The sequence below is a fragment of the Phodopus roborovskii genome, unplaced genomic scaffold (assembly GCF_943737965.1).
Source record: "Phodopus roborovskii unplaced genomic scaffold, PHOROB, whole genome shotgun sequence".
Classification (NCBI taxonomy): Eukaryota; Metazoa; Chordata; class Mammalia; order Rodentia; family Cricetidae; genus Phodopus; species Phodopus roborovskii.
The window spans coordinates 71,176,305-71,202,814 of record NW_026126418.1 but is presented as its reverse complement, the minus strand read 5'-3'; the positions used below and the strand labels follow the sequence as shown (position 1 = coordinate 71,202,814).

At 47.1% G+C, this 26,510-nt stretch overlaps 1 protein-coding gene across 2 annotated transcripts; it reads left to right on the top strand.

The window, feature by feature from the left end:
- Positions 1 to 231: 231 nt before the first annotated feature.
- Positions 232 to 25,222, top strand: Kyat1 (kynurenine aminotransferase 1). Of its 2 annotated transcripts, none has more exons than XM_051185078.1 (13): positions 232 to 258; positions 17,151 to 17,209; positions 21,434 to 21,581; positions 21,846 to 21,995; positions 22,078 to 22,164; positions 22,380 to 22,508; positions 22,833 to 22,953; positions 23,262 to 23,338; positions 23,432 to 23,521; positions 23,731 to 23,917; positions 24,003 to 24,082; positions 24,593 to 24,679; positions 24,759 to 25,222. In XM_051185078.1, exons 1-13 carry the CDS (start codon positions 247 to 249, stop codon positions 24,822 to 24,824), a joined length of 1,293 nt encoding a protein of 430 aa, XP_051041035.1. In that variant the 5' UTR covers positions 232 to 246; the 3' UTR covers positions 24,825 to 25,222. The 2 variants fall into 2 exon arrangements, with proteins under 2 accessions (XP_051041035.1, XP_051041033.1); XM_051185076.1 differs by lacking the exon at positions 232 to 258 and adding an exon at positions 13,267 to 13,490.
- Positions 25,223 to 26,510: the final 1,288 nt, after the last annotated feature.

The following is a 26,510-nucleotide window of genomic DNA, read 5'->3' as shown; positions in this document are numbered from 1 at the left end:
GGCGCGAAGGCCGAGAGCATGTGAGTGGGTTCATTGAGGTGACAGAGCGCGTCCCTTAACCCACGCGACCCACTCACCTGGGCCCGCCGCTCCCGGACGACCATCAGGCAGTCCCAGCCCTTGTTCTGGCTTCTCATAGTCGGTCTTTGATGTCTTGTTTTGTTTGCCTCTCACTGTACCACTTCATAGATATCCGCCCCGGAAGTGATGTCACCGGAAGCAAACGGGACCCCTTAGGGAGTCGCCATGTTTTTAAAGGTAACATGGAACTACGCGCAGCTTCTGACAGTGTTCTTGGCGCCATATCGCTTCTGGGCGGAAGTAGCAAGCACATCTAGGGCTCTGCCTCTTTAAAGGAACAGAGACATTTGCAACCTTGGGAAATACATTTGTGGTCGCTGGCGATTCGACGAAGCCGCACAGTTCTCCGCTGAAGCAGGTCAGTACCTGGTCGCGGTGCGAGGTTTCGCCAAGATCGTGTGTTGAAGCCGGCAGGTTCTCCAAAGGGTTCCGAGTGCTGCGCCTCTTGATGCATGTGCTGCTGCTGCTGTTTGTGTGTGATGTGTAGCTTCGCTGAGAGAGTTGGTTTCCCGAGTAAAACTTGCGCTCGCGGTTTCAGCTCTACACTCAGCCCTCGGACCACTCAGGCTAGCTCTCTCTGCACCCACATCCACTCGCCCAAGGTAGTCCTGGCCAAGAAGATGAATACTACGGTAACGGAGAGTTCCCGGCAGAGCTGGCGCCAATAATAGTCTAGGTGGATTCTTCTGATGATTCCCAGGCTGACAGTAGTCGTGGCAATTGGGTTAAAGCACTAATGTGAGACGACTTTCAAGATAACTTAGGTTAAAAAAAAAAAAATTATGGGACAGAAAGAGTAGCCTCAGCCCTGCTGCCGTTCGAGTGTTCGCGTGCACGCCAGCTTTCTACTAATATGCACACGTTGTTAACTGATGGAGTGGTGGCACAAGGGAACAGAGGTTCTGGGTGCCTGACAAGGCGAGGAATTTAACTCCTGTGTGGACGGTTTGATTCTTCAAAAGAAAGGGATAAAATTATCTGTTGAGCCAATGCCTACATTCCTAACGGTCTTGTTGCTTCCCTTTAATAAAGGAGGAAACAGGCTAGTGGAAGTTAAAGGATTTAGAGTATTACAGCCAGCATGGGAAGAAGGAGCTGGAATTTGAGTACAGGGGTTTTTAGCCTTCTTTTGTTAGACATGCAAAACCCATGTTCCCCATGCATAGCACAGACATGCAGCATGAATTGTTGGATAAATGGGGTTGACAGGAACACTAGCCAAGGGAGAGGGTGAACAGTGACAGAGTCCAGGATAAATTCCAAGGCTCACTGTCATTTTCCATCCTGGAGTCAACAGACCTGGACCATCACTCATTAACAGATATGACCACAACAGTAGACACCGAGTAGCCCCAGCAGTCCTATTTGCCCATGGGTGAGGCACAGAGTTTGGAAAGTGGATTCCCACAGGCTGTCACTCCCCTCCTGCCCACCCACAGGAGGCTTTGAGGCCACCAGGTCTCTCCCTCTGCCTCCTGGGAGCATCAGCCTCTAGTAGTATACACAGTAGCTTAGGGCTGAACAGACCAGACTGTTCCCATCCTATGGTTCTGTGAGAGCAGCCAACAACTCAGCAGTCAGCTCCTGTGTTAAAAACCTTGCTGGGGCTTGAGAGATGTCAGAGGTTAAGAGCACTGACTGCTAAGCCGGGTGGTGGTAGCACATGCCTTTGATCCCAGCACTTGAGAGGCAGAGGCAGGCAGATATCTGTGAATTTGAAACCAGACTGGTCTGCAAGAGCTCATTCCAGGACAGCCTCCAAAGCCACAAAGAAACCCTGTCTTGAAAAACAAAACAACAACAACAACAAAAGAGCACTGGCTGCTCTTCCAGAGGACCTGAGTTCAATTCCCAGCAACCACATGGTGGCTCACAACCATCTGTAATGAGATCTGGTCCTGGCCTGAAGATATACATTCAGGCAGAACACTTTGTACATAATAAATAAATAAATCTTAAAAAAGAAAGAAAAGAAATCTTTGCATAGCACAAAGGACCAGACTGGATGGAGTCATGGGGAATTCTAGATAGAGAAGTGTATAGAATGACTGCCCAGCATTCTCTGAGGGTCCTAAGTGACTGGTAAAGTGTACGTCATCAGAGCAAGTGCAGGTTGGACACTCCAGTCTAGCATCTATGTACACCACTCGTTATGGCCAAGCCTCAACCCCACCTACCACTCCACTTCACCTCCCTAACTTCAAGACCTGATTCCTGATTGCTAATCCAGATGGGGGCAACAGAAGACCACAGGAGGCTTCATAGCAATGACATATTCTTTACCAGAGCAGCAGTCCTGGTGCTGTAAATAAAAGTGTCACAACTCAGGTCAATGGGCTCTTGTCTTCCTGGTCGTTTTCATTGGCTAAGTTCTCAAATTGCCAAGGAACAGGGACACCTATTATCAAGAAAAGGCCTGCTCCTGCCTCTGTGGCCAACAGGCCAGATCACCTCAGCTTAGCAGGAGAGGGGTCTGTTAGGCCTATCCCAGCAGTCATTGGGCCAGAAGGACTCCCAGAGGACCCAGGCAGCCCCTGAAAGTTTTCTACCTCCGTACCGGGGGGGGGGGGGGGGGCGTGATCTGGGAACCTCCTATCCTTTGCAGAGACTGGCTTTGGATAAGTACTTTCCCTGACCCAACCCTCAGCTTCTCTACCTAGAAAATTAGCAGGCTGTTCTCCAAGGTTCCTGCTTGGCCCCTACCTCCCTGTTATGTAGAACTGCTCAGGGAGTGAGATTTCAGTTTTGGATCTGCATCCTTACAAAGGGAACAACAAACAAGCTGCCTTCTATTTGCCATACCTCAGATTGTCACCAGCCTCTGAGAGGTGTGAGCCTTCAGTCAGAGTTGCAGCAGTCACTCCTTTCTTCTCAACCCATTCCAAGGTCAAGGGGCCTAGGTCTCCATCCTTGTGGTGCTTAGCTTTTAGGTCAGCATCTCCCTTGGGAATATTTATTTATATTATGGGGCCCCTTTTTTACTGTTTAAAAAAGGGGGACTGGGCCAGGCAGTGGTGCATGCCTTTAATCCCAGCACTTGCACATGGGAGGCAGAGGCAGGTGAATCTCTGTGAGTTCAAGGGCAGCCTGGTCTACAGAGTGAGTTTCAAAACAGCTAAGGCTATGCAGAGAAACCCTGTTTTCAAAAAATAAATAAATAAATAAATAAAGGTGGGGGGCTGGATTCATTATTGAAAAGAGACTTATGGGGGGAGGTCTTGTATTATGACATAGATTTTTAAAAAACATTTATTTTTAATAATTTGTGATTGTCTCACTGTGTGTGTGTGTGTGTGTGTGTGTGTGTGTGTGTACATGGAGGCCAAAGGCATCAGATCTCCCTAAAAGCTGTAGTTACAGGCAGTTGTAAGCCACCCGATATGGGTACTGGGATCAAATTTAGGTTCACTACAAAAGCAATGTGGCTTTTATCCACTGAGCCATCTCCCTAGCCCTGTAAGATAGCTTTTTGTGGAAAACTTATAGGTTTCAATGGTAATTGGTTTCTTGCTAACTGCAAGTTATTGCATGCATGCACGGATCACAGCATGACATGGGTTAGACTGTTTATTTGTTTGGTTTGTTTGGCTTGTCTGTAGTGCTGGGGATCAAGTCCAGGCCCTTGTACTTGCTGTGCTGATTCGGTACCACTCTACTGGTGGGTAAACTGAGCCCGTAGGTTGTGCCCTGCGAACCCATGTTCCATAGCTAGTGTGACAGTGGAGCTGGGTCATTTCATCTAAGACCCAACTTCACTTTTTTTCTCCTTGTCACATAATGGGGACAGGTCTTAACCAAGCATGACATCCTTCTGCTTCCGTTCTCTGTGGGAACCATGGTTAGTGTTTTCTCAGTGTGTGGCCATCTCCTCCGGACAGAGCTGAGCAAGGGGAATGCAAGCATTCTTCAAGGGAACCAGAACATTCGAGGGAAGAGTTGGAATATTAGGAAATGGTGAGCAGAGAGTGGTATGAGCCCTAGCTCAGGCACTTAGGGTCTAGTGTGTGTTGTTCTTTATGTTCTGGAGGGAAACAGGGCAACAGCTTCCCTGCAGCGCTGGTCCTGCTCCTCCCCAGACAACAGGCCAGTTAAGTAGAGAGTTTTGAGTCAAGGGTGATGCTTTTTTGTCTAGTTTTTTAAATGTATTCTTTTATTTCATTTTAGTTTTTGAGACAGGTCTCTCTGTGTAGCCCTGGCTGTCCTGAAACTCTCTATGTGGACCAGGCTGGCCTCAAACTCACAGAGATCCACCTGCCTCAGCCTGCTGAGTTCAGGGTTCAAAGGTGTGTGCCACCGTGCCTGATACCATGCCTGATATGTTCTCTCTCTTTCTCTCTATCTCTTTTTTAATGTGTATGGTATTTTTGCCTGACTATATGTCCTATGAAAGAGTAACCACTAACTGAGCTGTCTATTCAGCCCCATAACTGACTTTATTTGTCTGTATGCTTATTTATTTATTCTGGTTACTCTTTCATAGGACTCAAGTTGAATTCCTAGTATCAACATGGTAGCTCACAACTCTCTGTAATTCCAGCCCTAGGGGGTCCCACACCCTCTTTAGCTTGCAATGGCACTCCACAGTGTGGTGTACAGACATATAGTCAGGCAAAAATACTCATACACATGGGGATGCATTCCAGGCATCAGGCTGAGCACATGTGGGTCAGGCCAAGTCTAAAGCAGAGCATCTGAATGTCCTAAAGAAAGGAAAACATGGAGGCCGCAGTCAGAGCTCAGCCAACCCCAGAGGCCAGGCTGAGAGGGCTCTGCACTAGTGCCAGCACTCTGGTGTCAACATAGCCTACTGGACAAGTATGTCCAATGGGGGTCAGCAGTCGGGGTGTAGCTGACATTAGCACCAAGTTATTGTAGTATGCCATTGTCCATTTCTGGTGAGGCTGCTGGCCATTAGCTGTGCAGCCTCAGGGAGGTAGCCTGACATGGAGGAACTCTCATATAGTAGATGCTTAGGAATCACAGTTTGTAGGATGGTATCTTCCCTCTGGTCCCTGCCCTGGTGGAGTTGTCTCCTTAGTGTACCCGAGCACCTGTGCTGCCTCGTAACAGCAGTTCTCTGGTGAATTGTTTGAGACAGCGTTATCTCTGTGTAGCACTTACGAGTCTGAAACTTGCTATGTAGACCAAGGAGATTTTGAGCTCACAGAGATCCACCTGCTTAGCCTCCCAAGTGCTGGGGTTAAAGATGTGCACTACCACACACCCGTGTTTACTGAAATAATTTTACTTTATGTGTCTGAGTGTTTTGCCTATATGTATATATGCCATGAAACACCATGAGCAAAAAGCAAGTTGGGGAGGAAAAGGTTTTCCAGGCTTACACTTCCACATTGTTGTTCATTATTGAAGGAAGTCAGGACTTAAATGGCAGGAACATGGAGGCTAGAACTGATGCAGAGGCTATGGAGGGGCCCTGCTTGCTAGCTTGCTCCCCATGGTTTCCTTAGCCTGCTTTCTTATAGAACCCAGGACCACCAGCCCAGGGATAACCTCACCCACAATGGTTTGGGCTCTCCCACATCAATCACTAATTAAGAAAACACCCACTCAGGAAGAAGCAGAGGCAGCTGGATCTCTGTGAGTTAGAGACCAACCTGACCTATAGAGTGAGTTCCAGGAAAGCCAGGGCTATGTAGAAAACCTTGTCTAGAAAAAAAAGAGAAAAGACCCTATGCCTGTAGCCAGATAAAATTGAGGCCCCCTTCTCTGCAGTGACTCAAGCTTGTGTCAAGTTAACATAAAATTGGCCAGCACAATGTCTGTGCACCCTGCGCATGCAGTGTCCAAGATAACAGAAGAGTACTCTAGTTCCCAGGAACTAGAGGTACAAAAGATTGTGAGCCTCCATGTTGGTACTGGGAACCAATTCCAGGTCTCTGCAAGAGCAGACAGTTCTCTTAACTACTGAGATAACCTCTCCAGTCCCTTATTTTATTTTTTATATATTTTGGGGTTTTATCCTTCGTTTGTTCATTCATTTGTTCGTTCGTTCCTTCCTTCCTTCCTTCCTTTCTTTCTTTTTTAGACAGGGTCTCACTTTATAGTCTTCACTAGCCTGGAACTCACTCTGTAAATCAGGGTGGCCTGAAACTCAGAGATCTGCCTGCCTCTTCCTCCCAAACTGGCACAAGTCACCATTTAAAAGATTTAATTATGCCTCTGTGTGTGTGTGTGTGTGTGTGTGTGTGTGTGTGTGTGTGTTTAGGTTTGGGCTCAGAGGCCAGATGAGGGTGTCAGTTCTGCTGGAGTTGGAGTTACAGGTGTTTGTGAGTCATCAGACCTGGAGAGACAAAACTTAGGTCCTCTGAAACATCATGTGCTCTTAACCTCTGAGCTGTCTCTCCAGGCTCCCACCCCACTCCATCCCTGTGGATTTTACATTCCATCAGATCCTTCATGCTCTTAGACTTGTGCCGTTGTCACCACAATTCACTTGTGACTAAAAGTCACTCAGTCCTTTGGACATCATTCTTCATCCAAACCCAGATATCCTACCCCCACTCCAGCCTCAGGCCACCATTCATCTACTTCAAGTAGAATTTGAAGCCAGACAAGTGTTCTACCAACAAACAATAGCCCCAGCTCTATGGTCTAATTTGTTTTTCAAAAATCAGGAGACTTAGAAAATAGCTCAGTTGGTAAAGTGCTTGCTGCATAAGCACGAGGACCTGAGTTTGTCCGGGCCCTGGTGGCTCACACCTTGGATCCCAGCAGAAGCAGGTGGATCTCTGTGAATTTGAGGCGAGCTTGGTCTACAGAGCTAGTTCCAGGACTGGCTCCAAAGCAATACAGAGAAACCCTGTCCCAAAAAACAACAACAACAACAAAAAAAAAGGACCTGGCCTAAGAATAAACTTGGCACACAATGCTGCCTCCTGGGGAGATGGAGGCAAGGTGGAGGGCTCCTAAGGTTAACATCTGGCCTGCACACACACACACACACACACACACACACACACACACACACACACAGAGCCACCCACTACTCCTGGGCACAAGTGAACATACACACTGAACACACACTCACAAATCAAAATGTAAGCAAGTCTACAAGTCCCCAGCGTTTATAATTCAAGGTCTCTTGAAACATTCTTCAGTGTAATCTTTCATTTGTAATAAGCAGCCCTCACTGCACCACTGATAGAGTGAGTTGTAGGTGTCCAGATTTAATTAAATAACACTAATTCTCAATGACACAGTTCAAATGTCGGTAACCATATAATATTAATCACTAGTAGTTGTGTAACATGAACTTTGTAGTTAGTTGCTCCCCCACAGATCTTAATGGGAATGGCAGGTTGTGAAATGACAGGTCCTGTGTCAGGTGGGGATTAGTCACTGTATTCGTTCAGGGACAAACAGGGAAGCATGCTGTCATCAAGTGGTGAAAGCAGCTAACCCATGAAGCATCTCACAAAGTGGATTATCGAGAGAGTTAGCTAGCAGAGACACAGAGCAGACAAGCAAGGACATGCCAGTCACATCTGCATGGGACCAAGTGGCTAAAGGAAGGGAGAAGTTGTAGATGGAGTTCTGAACTGGTCTAGATAATAAAAACCCAGAGTCAGATACAGAGGAAAATGCTGAGAGATCAGAGAGGAGCAAGCCACCTCCACACCTTACCTCCTTAGCATCTCAGCAGACAAGGGAGAGGGTTCCTGATTCTCCCTGCTTATATCCTTTTTTTTTTTTTTTTTTTTTTTTTTTTTTTTGTCTACCTACCTCACTTCCTGCCTGTCTATACAGACCTCCAGACCTCTGGAGTTAGCTAGTGACTGTTGTGCCTACCGGGTTTCCTCAACCTCCAAGGAAGTGACTCCTGACTACAAAAGCAAAAGGTTTTTTATTGCTAAGAACCGAACCAGCTGGGACCTCACTCTATCGGAAGAGTTAGGTGCATGCTTACAATTTCGAAGTGTTTTTTAAAGGTAAAGGGAGGTTTGAGACTACTAGTCTCATCTCATAAGGTTTCCAAGGTTACAGAGATTTCACGGAGTACAAAGTTTTTACAAGGCAGGATTATTTAGCACACCTGCAAGATTATTTTTTTCTAGGACAGGGGTGGGGGTGGGGAGTTCAGTGGCCTTGTCCTTATGGTAATGGAGGGCAGGGAGAATGTCTGCACAGTTGGTGATGGGTTCCTGCCTTGTTCTTTTATTTCCTGAAAACAGCATAAGGGCTCTGTACTCTCCAGTCAGGGAGTTATCTATTGGCAGAAACTTTTGTTCTTTTTACTTTTCCCTTCTTGCCATAAGTCCTGTACCTTTTAGTTATTAATTTTCCCTCACAGCTCCATTCTCTGACCTTCAGACACAGGAAGTAGTTGGCCCTATAGGAGTGCTACAGCTGTCCCTGTTGGAAAACCTTCCCAAGTGCACACCAACTGATTAACATCAGTGGGAACACCGTTCTCAAGATGGAGAGGTATCAGAGAAGAGCCTGGAACATGCCAGTCAAGGGCTCCATTGCTGAGCTGCACACCCAGCCCTAACCTTTATTTTTTTGAGACAAAGTCTGACTAAGTAGCCTGGGTTGCATCAAAACACATGATTCTGGGGCTGGCAAAATGGCTGAGCAGGTAATGACATCTGCTACCAACTTGAATAACCTGAATTTTATCCTAAGAACCTACATGATGAACGGAGAAACCTGACTCCTGAAAGTTGTCATCGGGTGTCCACATATGATTTATGATTAACTTAAATACACACACCAACACAGATAATAAATAAATACATGTGAATCATATTTAAAAATAGAAACTACTGGCGATGGTGGCCTTTAATCCTAGCACTCGGGTGGCAGAGGCAAGCTGATCTCTGTGAATTTGAAGTCAGCCTGGTCTACAGAGTGAGTTCCAGGACAGCCAGGACTACACAGACAAACCCTGTCTCAAGGAAAAAAAAAAAAAAAGAAGAAGAAGAAGAAAAGAAACTCATGATCCTCCTGCCTCAAACCTCTATGTACCAGAATTACAGACTTGTACTACTTTGTCCTACCCTAACCATCTTTTTTTTTTAATATCTATTTCTAGGTGTTTCTGTGTATATGTAGGTCCTGAAGATGCCAGGGGTGTGGGATCTGCTGAAGTTAAAGTTACAGCAGTTTTGGGCCACCTGACATGGGCGCTAGGTACCAAACTCAGTTTCTCTGGGAGAGCAGCAAATGTTCTTAGCTGCTCAGCCATCGATCCAGTCCCCCAACCATCTCTCTCTTTTTCTTTTTCCTTATTTTTAAATCTAAATTTGAAACAAGTTTGTTTTACATGTCAATCCCAATTCCCTCTCCCTCCCCTGCTCCCCAACCCCCATCCCATCCCCTTTCTGCTCCACAGGGAGGGTGAGGCCTTCCACAGGGAGTCTTCAAAGTCTGTCATATCATTTGGAGCAGGGCCTAGCCCTCCCTCATGTGTCTAGGTTGAGAGAGTATCCCTCTATGTGGGATGGGCTCCCAAAAGCCATTCCTATACTAGGGATAAATCCCCCAACCATCTTTAAGTATGCAATTCAATGACATTTAGTATACTCAATGTTGTGTTGTGTACAGATCAGTTATATGGGGGTAAAGCCTTTATATTATAGATTTGTATTGTAAGGATGGAAAATTTTTGCCTAATTCTCCCTAGACTCTGCCCCCAAGCAGTGAGTAGGCAAAAGGTCACATTCTGTGAGTGAATGAACAAAAAAAAAAAAAAATGAGCCTTGTCACAAAAATTTTTGCCTAATTCTCCCTAGACTCTGCCCCCAAGCAGTGAGTAGGCAAAAGGTCACATTCTGTGAGTGAATGAACAAAAAAAAAAAACAAAAAAAAAAAAAAAAAATGAGCCTTGTCACACTACCCAGAAGCCCTAGCAAAAGCAGACTTCCTGGGCTAAGCGCTGGCTTGGATAGTTCAAATTGATTGGTCCACACTGGATGTTATGAGATGATTGGTTTGTGATGCGCAGGCTTTGTTGTAACCCTATAAAAGCTGTCTGAACCCTGTACCCAGGGTTCACAGTCCTCTACCCCAAGTGGAGTATGGCTGTGTGGACCCCAGTGCACTGGAATATAAAAGACCTCATGCTTTTGCATCAAGACCGCTTCTCGTGAGTGATTTGGTGGGGGGGGGCGCCTTTCCTGAGTCGGGGCATGAGGGTTCACCCCCGCTGCAGATCTTTCAGTATATACATATATATATATATATATATATATATGCACACACACATACATGTGTACATATTCTCTCAAACAAACCAAATAATCACTTCATCTCCTGGTGAGCAGCCACCTCTGCATTGGTTGGGTTCTAGATTCATCATATAAAAGAAAAGGAATCACACAGTGTGGCCTTGTGTGACTGGTGTTTTTCACACAGTATAATCAAATTATTCTTTGGGCCACCAGCTTACAAATAATGACATGGAGACTTATTAATTATGAAAGTTCTACCTTAGCTTAGGCTTGTCCCACTAGCTTTTATAACTTAAATTAAACTGCTTTTATTTTATTTTATTTGTTTTTTCAAGACAGGGTTTCTTTGTGTAACAGTCCTGGCTGTCCTGGAACCTAATTTGTAGACCAGGCTGGCCTCCAACTCACAGAGATCCAATTGCCTCTACCTTTCAAGTGCTGGGATTAAAGGCATGTGCCACCACAGCCTGGCTTAACCTGCATTTTTTATATTTTTGGTTGTGAGCCTAGTCTTTAACAGCTGAGCCATCTCTCCAGCCCTTAACCTGCATTTTTTAATCTACATTTTACCATGTGGCTTCTTTTTGTGTTGTTCATGCTGCTTCCTCCACCGTTCTTCCCAGAGTCCTCTCTGTCCCCAGAAGTCCAACCTAACCTCTTCCTACCTAGCTATTGGCCATTCAGCTATTTATTAAACCAATCAAAAGGCGCCATGGCAAAGATGCATCTTCAAAGTGTAAATAAATATTCCACAACAACTCAGTATAGCATAGGTTCATACAAATTATAGCATGTAGCAGTACAATTTACTGTGTGACTGTACCGAACTTTACCTAGCCATTGATTAACATTTGAAGTTTATTTTCTACATGTCTTTAAAAAGATGGATTTTCCAGGCAGTGGTGGTACACCCCTCTAATCCCAGCATTCAGAGACAGAGGCAGGTAGATCTCTGTGAGTTCAAGGACAGGCGGGACCTCACAGAGAAACCCTGTCTCAACAAAAAACAAAACTGCACCAGGTGTGCTGGCACATTCACATAATCCCAGCACACGGGGAGGCAGAGGCAGAGGGATTGCCACAAATTTGAGTCCAGCTTGTGTGCATAGCAAGTTTCAGGCCAGCCAGTACTATAACATAGTTAAATCCTGTCACACATACAGACACACACATACCATCACACTACAGATTGTTTTTCATAACTTTAATTGGTGAACTCATGCTCTAGACAGCGATATACTGGCAACTGCTATAAGGCTGTTGCACTGCTGGGCCTGAGAATCTACCGTCTCTGTAGTTTGGTCCAGGTCATGAATGTTTAATGAAGACCATGCAGGGCTCTCTTCCCTCAAAAGATCCCAGGGTCTACTTGATGATGCTGAACCAAAGAATAACCTTTTCTGAGATCTCTCTTTACAATAGCTATACAGATAAGGATAAATTTGGAGTGGACATGGTGTTGCATGCCTGTAATCCCATCACCTGGGAGACTAAGGCAAGAAGACTGACAGTTTGAGGCCAGCCTTGACTACATATGTCAGCTTGGCCTATGTGGGGATCCCAGCCTCAAAGTTAAAAAACAAACAAAAAAAAGCCCTACCTCACACCATATATCAAAATGAACTCAGTATCTCACAGGCGCAATTGTGTGAGCTAAAGTAGCAAAAATCTGAGCCAGGCATAGGTGCACACCAACAATCCTCAGGAGGCTGTGGCAGGAGGTCTGCACATGTATTTATGTTTTATGTGTATGAGTATTTTGTCTGCTGATAAGCCTGTGTACCACATGTATGCAATGCCCAATGAGGCTGGAAGAGGGTGTCGGATCCTCACCATCTGTAACTGGAGTGACAGATGATTGTTAGTTCCCAGTTATGTGCTGGAAATATAACCCCAGTGCAGGTTTAGAAAGTGCTCTTAACCACTGAGCCATCTCTCCACCCGATTGCAAATTTGAAGTCAGCTTGAGCTACATAGTGAGAACCTGCTAAATACAGTTAGATATAGCACAGGTCTGGCTGGCCTAGAACTTGCTGGTGAGCCTCCTGCCTCTTCCTCTCAAGTGATGGGGTTATAGACATGTGCTGACCCCGTGCCAGCCAGCCTTCTTTCCTTCCTTCCTTCCTTCCTTCCTTCTTTCCTTCCATCCTTCCTTCCTTCCTTCTTTCCTTCCCTCCCTCCTTCCTTTCTTTTTAATTAGGGAAAGGGATCATTAAAAGGGGAAAGGGGAGGGGGGAAACTGGCCTCCAGAGACAGAAGCAGCAGGAAAGAGGAAAGAGGAGGAGAGAGAGCATGGAACTGAGGGGGGGGGGGGAGAAAGAGAGCGCCTTTCTTTTTCTTTACATTTTATTTGTTGAATAAGTGGAGTCGAATGCCATGTAGTTTCTGTCAGTTTGGGGTTTTGATTTTTTTTTTTTTAATAATTTAACTTTATTCTAAGTGCATTAGTGTGAAGGTATCAGATACCCCAGAACTGGAATTACAGACAATTGTGAGCTATGGTGTAGATGCTGGGAATTGAAACTGAGTTCTCTAGAAAAACAGTGCTCTTAACCGCCGAGCCATTTCTCCAGCCCCCAGTTTGGGTTTGTGAGTTGTAGCTCTGTGGTATCATTTACCAGGTTCTTCAGTCCCATGTGTAGCAATCCAGTGGTGGGTTAGATTCCAGGTTAGGTTCACTGTGGTAGCAGGGATGCTGTGTCTGTGTGTCCGTGTGTCTGTGTGTGCGTGCGTGAGTGCGTGTGTGTGTGTGTGTGTGTGTGTGTGTGTGTGTGTGTGTGTGTGCGCGCGTGCTTGCACTGCATTTCCAGAATTGGAAGGAACTGAAACCCTTGTCTGTGTTGTTAGCCTCTGTCAGTGACCTTCTCCTGGGCCATTTTACCCTTGCAGGTGATTTGAATTTTAAAAGGTCACTGTGTGTGATTGAGGTGATTAAGGGGAATAGAGTCAGGCAGCAAAGCACCTGGTACCAGCCCGGTACACAGTGACACTTTATTGTTGTTGTTAAAACTGTGTGTGGGACTCAAGTCCCTGGCTTGGAGCCATTTTCTGGCTTAGGCTGTCTGCCCTTCTCCTCTACCCCTGGAGGGGAAGTCTACAGTGCCTGTGGATCTGGGAGGCATGTTCAGGAGAGCAGCAGCCATCTCGGTGCTCCTGGTGTGGCCAGTCTGGGGAAGGAAGGCTGGAGCCCCACTCACCCGGTGTTTGCACCAGACTGTAAGTGTCCTGCATAGCACTCTACCATGTTCATGGCTCTTGGGGGCTCCTGGGATCTCGCTTGATCTGGCCTTTAAAGCTGTGCATGCGCCTGCTCTTCTGGAAGCCTTCCTTGACAAGCTGTCTGGTCACCTCCCTTGGTCCCACTTCTTTCATCTGGGTCTCAGCTCTGCATGGATACTTAGTTTGTTGGCTGCTGCCTGCCTGACCATTATCCCAGTGCCCCGCCCAGCTGATAGTATGCAGTGGGTGTACAGTACATCTTGGTTGACTGATTGTGTCATGCACAGCTCAAGAACAGTATACCGTTCTCTGATTTACCCAAGTACTGCCTGCCATTTACAAACGCACCCTCCTGAGTACTCAAAGTTTGTGGAATTCCAATTATTTCTCCTTCTCAAACCCCATTCAACTCCACTCATTTCTGTTCATCAGCGAGTTTGTGCCCTTGTGCCCTGCACCATCTACACCCTACACCTCCCCACCACATCCTGCCTTCCCTCATGCCAGTCTCTGTCCCTCAACACTCCCACTGTCTGGCCTCATTCACGCATTCATTTATTCACTCATTCATCTCTTTCATATTCTCTCTCTGCTACATCCCCAGTCTAATAGTCATTCCATGTACTTGGCTTCATGCGGTTGTCACCAAGGAGAGGTTATGCTTCTATGTGGATAAATTGGGGAACTACCAATAAACTAGAGCTGTAAGTTATAGGCAGACTCAAATTCAGGAAAGATGCAGTGTCAAGTATGCACTTGTTAGAATCTAACAAAAAACAAAAAGGAGCCAGAAATAAAACTGTCATGGCCTGAGACATGGCTCATCAGCTGAAGGTATCTGCCACCAGTTCTGATGACTTGAATTTGATGCCTGGGACTCCCATAGTAGGAACTAAGAACTGACTCCTGCAAATTGTCCCCTGACCTCCACACACATGCTGTAGAATACCCCTCCCATACATACACACAAAATAAGTAAACCATAATTTAAAAAAAAAAAAAAAAAACTAAGCCAATTGTAGTGGAGCGTACCTTTAATCTTAGCACTTGGGAGGCAGAGGCAGGGGCAGCTCTCTGTGAGTTCAAGACCTACAAATCTAGTTCTAGAACAGCTAGGGCTACACAGAGAAACCCTGCTTCTCAAAAAGTAAAACAAGACGGGCGTTGGTGGCACACTCCTTTAATCCCAGCACTTGGGAGGCAGAGGCAGGTGGATCTCTGTGAGTTCAAGGCCAGCCTGGTCTACAGAGCTAGTTCCAGGACAGGCTCCAAAACAATGCAAAGAAACCCTGTCTCAAAACAAAACAAAAAAACAAAACAAAACAAAAAAATGTGATTGCTATACAAAACAGAAAACCAAATATAAAAAAATATAAACTGGGAAGTAGAAAAGCAAAGAGAACTGGGGCATAGTCGCAGTCCCCCAGGAGAAAGAGGCCCTGTGAGCACCTCGGTGACTCCCTTCTTCCAGCTTCACCCCTACCCATGTGTGATCACAGAACTGAAGGTGCATACACAGATAGAAGCATATTAGGGGATTTTCATGTATTTATTAATTTTTAAAGACATAGTGTCATATGGCACAGGCTGGCCTCAAGCTCACTCTGTAGTTACGCGTGACCTTCTTGATCCTTGACTTCCACCTCTTACATGCTGGCATTACAGGTCCGTGCCACCATGCCTGGTTATACAGGGTTGGAGAAAACCCAGGGCTTCCAGTGTGGGAGGCAAGCACCCTACCCACTGAGCTACAGCCCTTGCCCTCTGGCATTTAAAAAAATATTGTAATACTTAGCATATCCTGTTTTGCAGACTGTTTATTGCTATTGTAACACTAACATTCTTCTAAATTACCATTGTCTCCAACATTTTTCTAGGCCAGCCTGGTCTACAGAGGAAGTGCCAGGACAGACTCCAAAGCTACACAAAGTAACCCTCAAAAAAAAAGAAAGAAAAAATAATTAAAAAAAAATAAGCTGGCCATAGTCATTCATATCTATAATTCCAACACGTAGGAGGCTGAGACTAGAGGATTGCTATGAGTTCAAAGCCAGCATGAACTTCATTACAAGCCAGCCAGACCGTGTCTCAAAACACAATAGTAACAAGAATAATGAAATATTTAGCCAAGCTTGATGGCTCACACCTGTAATTTCTAAGACTTGGGAGACTGAGGCAGGAGTATTACTGCAAGTTTCAGCCAGCTTGGACTATAGAATAAGAATCCTGTCTCAAAAAAAAAAAAAAAAATCAAAGAACATTTGTTTTATAAAATTTGAAAAATATGCCAGGCTTTGATGGTGCACTCCTTCAATCCCAGCACTCAGGGATAGAGGCAGGCAGATTTCTGTGAGTTCAAGGCCAGCTTGGTCTACAAAGAGAGTTCCCAGCTTGGTCTACAAAGAGAGTTCCAGGAGAGCCAGACCTACACAATAAAACCCTGTCTTGAAAAAAAAAAAATCGAAAAATATGTGAAGAGGCAGGTGAGCCTCTGAGTTTAATGCTAACCCTGTCTACATCTGAGTTCCAAGCTAGCCTGGACTACATAGTGAGACCTTGCCTCAAAAATAAATAAATAAATAAATAAATAAATAAATAAATGGTTAAATTGAAAAATAATAAGGAAGAAAATTTCAAATATCTGCTAACCAACATACCAAAGAAAATCACCCCTGGTATTTTGATTATACTGAGGTAGTCCCTTCAGGACTACCCTCTTGTAAACTAGTGGTCTACACTGTGAGTCCTAGCTGAAGTGACACCATCCAGGTGTCACTGGCAAAGATGCAGTGTGCTAGGCCCCAACTCATTCCCATTGGCAGGAGTGTCAGGCTGCTGAGAAGCCTTACATACCACACATAACCTAAGGCTTCTCCTTGGCAGTGCCTGGTGTCAAGGCTATTGCGTAAGCACTGCAACAGGTCAGCAGGAGCTTCTTCCCTGGGCCCCTGTGTGCCTCATTCCTTATATGGGGTGTGCAGATAAGCACACCACCTGTGGTGGCTGCTGTGGGAAATTAGCAGATCTTGACCCCCAATCACGATTTTCTACTGCACAGTAGGAGGCCTCCAAGCATGGGAGTGACCTAGCATTGTCCCCCCTGAGCCTGAGTGCACAGCCCCCTCACCGGAGTTCAAAGCTGGCTTGGAGTCAGCAGTCCTGAGTCTTAGTTTTTTGTGTGACCTTGAATACACTACTTCCTATGCTCACTCCAAGCTCTGGTCTGCTCAAGGAACCAGTCAGATCATCCTAAGAGTATGACAAGCCCAGGATATCCTTTGCCAATCCAAGTGATCCCTGTTCCCGGTACCACCATTCTCCCCTCTTCACATTCCTCTTCCTCGGCCCTTCTGGAGTCACCTGTAACCTGGCCATCAGGGCTGTATCTGAGGACACACAGAGTCAGCACTGGTGTGCTCCACCCTCACAGTACCCTGCCAGTGGGTGGCAAAGGACGGAAGGGTGATGGAACCCTGTAGAAAGTCAGCAAGAGTAGTAGTCTGGGAGAGCAGGTTCCAGCCAGCCTGGCTACCTGAGGCTGAGTCTCCACCCATTCCAGGAAAGCAAAGGGTGGGGCTGTGATCTTAAAGCCACTGTCTGGGGTTGCTCACACTCCACACAAGATTCTCACATCGAATTTCCCTTCTCTGCATCCAGCTCACCATGGCCAAACAGCTGCAGGCTCGAAGGCTGAATGGGATCGATCACAACCCCTGGTGAGCTGATGGGTTGGGAAGGTGTCTGGGTGTCCCTTCTCCCATGGGCTGACCGTCCCTGATTTGTAGTAATGTAGTAATGCGGTATACCCAGGATGGTTAGTGACAGCCACAGCACAGGAGAGGCAAGGCTCAAGGTAGCAGACTAGCCTTAAGTCTCAACATCATCCTGCTTGACTGTGGTGTAAAGCTGGAGACACTGGTTCAGAATGGAGATGATTTTACCTCTCTGAAGGGTCTTGTGGACTAGCAGCAGCTCCAAATCAGGCAGTAAGCCATGGCCCCCTTGGGTGATAACTGCTTCATACCTATGGCTTCCACACATCTGGGAAATCAACCAATTGGAGAACAAAAACATTTTTAGAAAAAAAAAATGTATCTTGTGGCTGGAGAGATGGTTCAGTGGCTATGAGTGCCTGTGGCGTATGCTAGAGTACCTGGATTCAGATCCTAGCACTTATATTTGTGCAAAGCTTGGCATGTCATATTTGTTTGTAACTATGGGAACAGAGACAGGAGGCTTGCTGGGGCTTGTTCTTCTGCATCCTAACTCCAGGTCCAGCGGGAGAGATTATCTCAAGGGAATAAGGAAAGAGTCATAGATCAAGACACTTGCCTACCTACTCTGGGCTCTACATGCATGTTCAAGGTACATACACCAAAAATACACACACACACACTAAACATACTGAAAAGGAAAGACCCCCTTACTGAGTCACTGAGCAATACAGCGTGATAGCTGTTTATATGGCATGTACAATGACTGGGTGTTAATGATCTAGAGATGAGGGGTGTGGGAAGGGCTGGGATGTACCTCAATGCTCCAGTGCCCGTGTAGGCATAGTGTGTTCGCAGCTCTGGCTTTCATGGCCAGCATGGGGAAAAAGGAAAGGATGCGATGCGGGAAGAGGGCTCAGATCATATGCAAATGTTATGGATGGAGGGGGTCTGAAACCCATTTTTCCACAAACACAAAGGGTCAGCCTTCATTGTATTTCATAGGTACTTTGAAATAAGCTAAGAAAGTATGATACAAGGCTGGGGGATGGCTCAGTGTTTAGGTGCTTGCCATGCAAGCATGAGGACCAGGGACCAGGTCTCCAGCACCCATGTAAATACCTAGTAACCATGGCTCCTTGTCTTGTAAATCCAGCCTTGAAAGACAGAGACAAGAGATCCCCAGAGCAAACTGGCCAGCAAGATTAGCCATATTGGTGAGCTCTGGGTTTACTGAGAGACCCTGTCTCATTGAATAAGGTGGGAGAACAAGAGAGAATGATGCTCAACTTCAATCTTCTCCATCTGCACACATGTGTATCCACACACGTGTGCCTATACATGCAGATATGCATATACATACATGTATACCACACACATACACAGGATGATGGGGAAAAAGGAGAAAGTATGGTACAGGCCAGTATTTCCTCCTCAGTGCTAGGGATGGGACCCAGGCTCCATGCTGGTCTTCTAACACACTTAGGATATGGAAGGATTGTGTGTGCATATGGTTATTAGTGTTACAGTAAACACAGTGGGGGGTGTATGGAAGGATTGTGTGCATATGGTTATTAGTGCTACAGTAAACACAGTGGGAAGTGTGTTCAAAAGAGTTTTTTCCCTTCCCCCTTTCTGTACATTAAGCCAGGTGCATACACAGAGTTGTACACTTGAAAACATTCCAGAAGTGCATCAAAGAGCTCTCTAGAGAAACAGAACTGATAGAATGGATGCACATGTGCACACACACACACAGACACACATGCAGAATTTATTAGAATGGCTTACAGGCTGTGGTCCAACTAACCAACAATGGCTGTCAACCTGAAAATCCTAGAATCCAGTAGTTTTTCAGTCCATGAGTCTGAATGTCTTCAGTACACACAAGAATCCCAAAGAAGTAATCTGTAATACAGCGAGGGAATGGATTTGCCAGCCAGAGCAAGAGCAAGCAGGCAAAGAGCAAAAGCTTCTGTTCAGCAGAAGGTGTGGCCCAGGTTAAGTAAGAGTGGCTCTTCCCACCTCAAAAGACCTGGATCAAAAGTGAACATTCCCATTTCAAAAGATCTAATTAAGGAAAAATACCTCACAGGTGTGCCCACCCTGTGTGCCTGATGTGTTCTGTCCTTGGTCCTACCATGTCCCACCACATCAGGGTTTAGACACACAGCATTGTACACCATTACAGATCCAATCCCAGACACACATTGTAGTCTGTGCTAATATGGGGGCTGGAAAGATAGCCTATTCAGAAAAGTGATGGCCCCTCAAGCTTGAGGGCCTGAGTCATGGCATACTGTAATCCTGGCACTAAGGAGGCAGAGACAGGTTTGTACCAGTCTTTTTCGTTAGGGTCACCAACCAGCTCCCAAATCATGATAGAGACTTATTAATGTGGAATGTTCAGCCTAGCTTATGCACTGTTTCTGGCTGCTCTTTTGATTTAAATTAATTTGCTCCCTCTCCCTCTCCCCCTCCTCTTTCCCTCTCCCTCCCTCCCCTCCTACTCCCCCTCCTTTCCCTCTCTCCCCTCCCCTTCCTCCTCACCATCTCCCTCCTCTTCCTCTCCCTAGGATTTCTCTGTGTAGCTCTGGCTGTCCTGGCACTCGCTCTGTAGATCAGGCTGGCCTCAAACTCACAGAAATCCACCTGCCTCTGTCTCTTGACTGCTGGGATTAAAGGCATGCACTACCACTGCCCATAAAATTAACCTGTTTCTCTTTATTTACCTTTTGCCTCAGGGATTTTTACCTTTCTTACTTATGTGTATCTTACTTTTCCTGCTTCTCTATGTCTGTCTGGCTGGTGGCTGCCTGGCTTCTTACCCCAGGAGTGTCCCTTGTTCTCTCCTCCTCTTTCTTTTCTTCTCTCAATCTTTTTTTCCTGTTTATTCTCTCTGCTCAGCAGCCCCGCCTATCCCGCACCTGCCTAGCTATTGGCCATTCGGCTTTTATTAGACCAATCAGGTGCCTTTGGCAGGCAAAGTGAAACAATTGAAACATCTTTTTTTTTTTTTTTTTAAGACTATTTATTTTCATTTTATGTGTATTGGTATTTTGCCTGCATGTGTGTCTGTGTGAGGGTGTCAGATCCCCTGGGGCAGGAGGTACAGACAGTTGTGAACTGTCATGTGGGATCTGGGAATTGAATCCAGGTCATCTGGAAGAGCAGTCAGGGCTCTTAACCACTGAGCCATCTCTCCAGCCCTGAAACACATCTTTACATAATTAAAAAACACATCCTTACATGATTAAACAAATACCACAAACAAATGCTACACATCTTTACACAGTTAAAGTAACATTTGCTGCATAAACAAATGAAACACATCTTTGTCTAGTTAAAATAATGTTTTACAGCAGGGTGTTGGTGGCGCATACCTTTAGTCCCAGCACTGGGGTGGGGGTGGGGGCAGAAGCAGGCAGATCTCTGTGAGTTTGAGGCCAGGCTGGTCTACAGAGCAAGTTCCAGGACAGGCTCCAAAGCAGTACAGAGAAATCCTGTCTCAAAACAAAAACAAACAAACAAAAAATAATATTTCACAACACAGGTGACTTACACACACACACACACACACACACACACACACACACACACTTCTTGATCCCATCACAGCCTCCTCAGATCACTTAATTCTCCAGAAGAAAGCATAGTACTCAGAGAATGTGCTCTCCTGATCTCACCAGCTTGTTATGAAGGCCATTGGCAAGATACAAAGGAGCTGCCTGGCACTGACTGGCACTCAGCTCTATGTTCTTGGAGTAACCCAGAGCACAGTGAGTCACACAGGTCACCAGGAGGTGATGTGAGTCAAGTGTTTCCACACTGTGCTGGGGACAGATACATTACATGTTAGGAAATCCCTTTGGGGCCTCTGAGGAATACATCACCACATCCCATTCAAGAGGTGCCTCTGAAGTATAAGGGCAGCTTGGGTATGGCTCAGGGGTGGCCTGTGACACCCTAGAGTCTCCTACTTGCCATTCACATGGTTTATATATAAATGTTTCTTACCATGGGTCATGGTCAAAGTTTGAAGTCTCCTGGGCTGAGCCATAAAATTGTGAGGGCCTGGCCACCTCAAAATATGGGGTCCACACAGTTGGGGGTAGAGGCATGTCATCTGTCTTTCTAGAGTGGTCTCATGCATGTTCACCCTGACCTGCAAACAGGCAGAAGTATTCCTGGGAGGTGGCCTGGGGCTGACTCTTTGTTTGTTACCAGGCTGGAGTTTATCAGACTGTCCAAAGAGTATGATGTCGTGAACTTGGGCCAGGGCTTCCCCGACTTCTCACCTCCAGACTTTGCTGTGCAAGCTTTTCAGCAGGCCACCAGTGGGAACTTCATGCTCAACCAGTACACCATGGCATTTGTGAGTCTCCTGCATCTCATGGAGGTCCTGAAGAACAGGCACAGCACCACATAGGTGTCAAGGCTCATGGGGCACAACCCAGTGGGTGGAGTTCAGCATCCTTCTGTTACTGTGCCTGGGATTCCATAGTCAAGGTCACTGAAGGAGATGTAACAATTCAGCCCAGGAAAACTGACTTTGCTAGAAGGTTCTAGATAGCCTGGGTGCAGCTGAGCTGGAGGAGTCTAGGCTGATACTGGGTACCTGAACCCACTGTCCTGGCAGGGTTACCCACCACTGACAAAAATCCTGGCAAGTTTCTTTGGCAAGCTGCTGGGACAGGAGTTGGACCCGCTCAAGAATGTGCTGGTGACAGTGGGTGCCTATGGGGCCTTGTTCACAGCTTTCCAGGCCCTGGTGGACGAAGGTGATGAGGTAAGAAGTGAAACCTGAATGGGGTGGAATGAACGCTAGCTCAGGGCAGCAGAGACCACAGCTAATCTGACCCTTGTACCAGGTCATCATCATAGAACCTGCTTTTGATTGTTATGAACCCATGACACTGATGGCTGGAGGTCGGCCCGTGTTTGTGTCCCTGAGGCCGGTAAGGAATGCTGGATGGTTATGGGTGGGTTAAGGGACCCAAGGTATGAGCTGGGCTAGATCCTAGAACATGGGACAAGGAAGAGAGTCCTCTGAGCTGGGAGGGTGTGGGGGTGGAGTCCAGAGCAGAAAGGAGAGAGATGGAGACAGATGCATAAGGACATGGGTGGCTGTCAGGAAAGTGAATGCTGCTGCCCCTCCCATCTCCTGTTGCAGAGCCCTGCTCCTAAGGGACAGTTGGAACACAGCAATGACTGGCAGCTGGACCCCACAGAACTAGCTAGCAAGTTCACACCTCGTACCAAGGCCCTGGTCCTCAACACGCCCAACAACCCTTTGGGAAAGGTACCAGGGGGTTCGTTCAGAGACCCCTGCAGCTGGGTTTCCCTTCTCATCTTGAGCATGAGCTCTCTCAGGCCTTAGTTTCCTTGTGTGAAATGGGAGGACCCAACCCTCCCAGAGGTGTGAATGCCTAGATGCATGGATGCCTAGTGCCTTAACCACTTCGTGCTGACTTTACCTCTCTGTGCAGTGGAATCCAGAGCTAAGCAATCCCTACAGAGTCAGTATTGCAGAGCTGGTCAAAGGGATGGTCCAGAGAAGCCCTCTGAGCAGTTTCTGCACTTGGGGACATTCCCAGCTGCACACCTGTGACTTTGGATCCCACAGGTGTTCTCTAAGATGGAGCTGGAGCTGGTGGCTGACCTGTGCCAGAAGCATGATGTCCTGTGCATCTCTGATGAAGTCTACCAGTGGCTGGTCTATGATGGGCACCAGCATGTCAGCATCGGTGAGCCGGGCCTGCCACAGCTTTCCCTGGACACATGACCAGGGCTTAAGCCTAAACTGGGAGCAGCCTAGGCCTGGTGATCAGGACCCAGGGCTGTGGAACTGTGGTGTGACCATGGGCAGGCACTTCTCCTCCCGAGATCTGAGGAATGCAGTAGCATCTGCTTCCTGAGGCTGTCAGGAGCAGGCAATGGAATGGGTCCTGTCAGCAGCTTAGAGGACCAGTCCTCAGTTAAGAGGCTGTGATTGTCCCTGGGTTCCCTCCCTCCACTCCCCATTTCAGCATTTGCTCTTCTTGGCCCCGGACAGCCAGCCTCCCTGGCATGTGGGGACGGACCCTGACCATCGGCAGTGCAGGCAAAAGCTTCAGTGCCACCGGCTGGAAGGTAAGTGTAGTCACTTGGCGGGTGACAGCCGTGGGAGGGTTAAGAAAGGCTTCCTCTGGCCCTGGGGCTCTCACTGACTATGTCCTGGTCTAGGTGGGCTGGGTTATGGGTCCAGATAACATCATGAAGCACCTGCGGACTGTGCATCAGAACTCTGTCTTCCACTGCCCCACCCAGGGCCAGGTGAGAAGTGTGGGAAAACACATGGTGGGGCAAGGCTACAGGGCAAGGGGCAGTGAAAGCCCGCAGACTGGTCACAGCTGCCCTGTCCTCCCATCCGTCCACCCTGTCCTCCCATCCGTCCTGTCCTCCCATCCACCCTGTCCTGTCCATCCCTCCGCCCTGCCCTTCCATCCATTCACTCTGTCCTTCCTTCCATCTGCCCTGTCCAGGCCGCAGTAGCCCAGTGCTTTGAACAGGAGCAGCAGCACTTTGGACAGCCCAGCAGTTACTTCTTGCAGCTCCCGAAGGCCATGCAGCTCAACCGAGACCACATGATCCGTAGTCTGCAGTCAGTGGGCCTCAAGCCCTTGATCCCCCAGGGCAGCTATTTTCTCATTGCAGACATCTCAGACTTCAGTGAGTGGCATTGGCCATGTCACTCAGGATTTGGGGAGGTATCAAAGGTGGCTAGGACTCAGCATGACCTCTTGTGTTGTCCCAGAGAGGAAGATGCCCAACCTGCCTGGTGCTGAGGATGAGCCCTACGACAGATGCTTTGCCAAGTGGATGATCAAAAACAAGGTAGACTGGAGTTCTTGATGGGGTCAGTGGGTGTCATTGCACATCCTGTGCACTGTTCTAGGGTGTCCAGTCAAAGGACCTTAGCATGACTCCTGATACAAGGCTGCCTGCACAGTCTTTTTCGCTTGCATAAAGAAGCCATACTGGCTCCAGAAGTCCCTGCCCTTCTCTGAGCATGGCTGTATCCCATACAGTGAGGATCTAGTGAGGATTTGCTCTCATCACCCTGCTCAGATCACTGAGGTTCAAACTTAGTAGTTCCCCAGCTCTTCCCTGGCATGCTACACAGTCTGCTCTCTCTCTCTCTCTCTCTCTCTCTCTCTCTCTCTCTGTCTGTCTGTCTCTCTCTCTCTGCACCCTGGGAGGAACCTAGTACTAGTATAATACCCTGGGGCTTCTGTCCCAACCACCACAGCATGTAGAGGAGACACACTAAGCCTTTACTCTGTTCCCTGAACTGATGTCTTGGATCTCAAGGCTGTATGCACACACGGGCTTCTTCCTCCCCAGGGCCTTGTTGCCATCCCTGTCTCCATCTTCTTCAGTAAGCCCCATCAGAAGGACTTTGACCACTACATTCGCTTCTGTTTTGTGAAGGTAAGAAAAGGATGGGAGAACCTCAATGGACCCGGGCAGCCACTGGATAGGGCGAGAAGGCTCAATGTGTGTCTTGCAGGATGAGGCCACACTCCAGGCCATGGATGAGAGGCTGCAGAAGTGGAAAAGAGAGCTACAGCCCTGAGACTCCTCAACCCCGCCCTACACAGCGAGGCTTAGCTGTGCCCTATCACAGAAGTGGCACTGGAGGACCCAGCTGTGTGACTGGGCATGCATCCAGGAAGGAGGCCATTGATGTGGGGGTTTCAGCAATATTTCCCTACAGGGTCTGGACTGCTGTCTTGGTTTGGCCTTCATTCCTCTCCTCTGTAGGTTATTTTAGGGTCATGGTTACTTCTGATCTCTCTGCCTAGGACATTGAAGGACTGAGTATCAGGCCTGGAGCCCCAGCCTCATCCTCAGCCTTAACTTAGCCCTGCTGAGATTCAGGAGCTCTCCATATTTTCTCATATGACCTCAAGATGTTGCTTCTGGCTGATTGCTTGTGTTCCTAATAAAGTTTTAAGTTATTAGAGTCCTCAAGACAGCATCTCTCTTTCCCTGGACTGCCTGCTCAACAGGGCTTAGAACAATTTGGAAGGGACCTCAGAGAACCTCAGACCCTACACCTTCCCTATGAGGAGAGAGAGAGAGAGAGAGAGAGAGAGACAGACAGACAGACAGACAGACAGACAGACAGACAGAGAGACAGAGAGAGACAGAGAATGTTGGGAACTAGGAACTTATCTGAAGTCAAAGGGCTTGTTCATGGCAACCCAGACTCCTCAAATCCAAGCTGTCTGCTATGTTCCTCATCCTCAGAGGGTGCAAGTTGAAGGCTGGGTTAGGGTGTTTGTGTGTGTGGATGGGGATGGAGTCTTGGCGATATCTTCACAGGGATTCAAGAACAGTCTGGTGTGTTCACAGTGGTAGGAGGGGCATATGAGCAGCCCCATTGGTCCAGGCTTACCTGCAAGTCCAGACAGCTTGCTGAGGAGCTATTGTAGGGGAAGACAGTGTGGGGAGCCACCCTGGCCAGTGAGCGCTTGCCTAAAAGTGGAAGTGAGGTTTGATTTGGGCAGGGCTTTTAGACAGGCCTGAAATTCAATATGTAGACCAAGCTGTCTCAAACTTGTCAACCTCCTGCCTCTGCTTCCAAAATACTGAGAATACAGCACATTATACACCTGGCATAGTAGTGCAATTTGGCCCACTGTAGTCCCTAAATCCCAATAAAAGGCCATGCTGGGAGTCATGCTCATTTGTAGAGTATACTCAGGAGTTTCATTCACATTTTTTTTTAACCTAGAGAAATGATGGGGACATAAGATATAAGAACTTTAAAAAATGTTTTCTCCTGGAACAGAATTCCTAAGACATGAAGTTTTGTGATAGATAGTAGTTAATCTTAAAAAGCTCCTTTGGGTGGGGCAGTGGTGGCACTTGCCTTTAATCCCAGCACTCAGAGGCAGAGACAGATGGATCTTTCTGAGTTCAAGGCCAGCCTGTTCTAGTGAGTTCCAGGACAGGCTCCAAAGCTACAGAGAAATGCTGTCTCTGAAAAGCAAAAAATAAAACTAATAAGCTGGGGTTAGTGTCAGAGTTTCAGGGTCACTCCCTCCCCTCTTTTGTCCTCAGAGAATGGTGTGGTACTGGACTTTCAGTTTAATCACAAGGCCAATGATACTTTTCTTTTTGGAGGTTGCCAGAAGAGGTCAGTGTCACACTGTAGCCAAGGTTGGCTTCAAACTCATGGCAATCCTTCTGTCTCTGCCTCTACCTCCTGAGTATTAGGATTATAAGCCTAAACCATCAGTCCTGGCTTTATTGA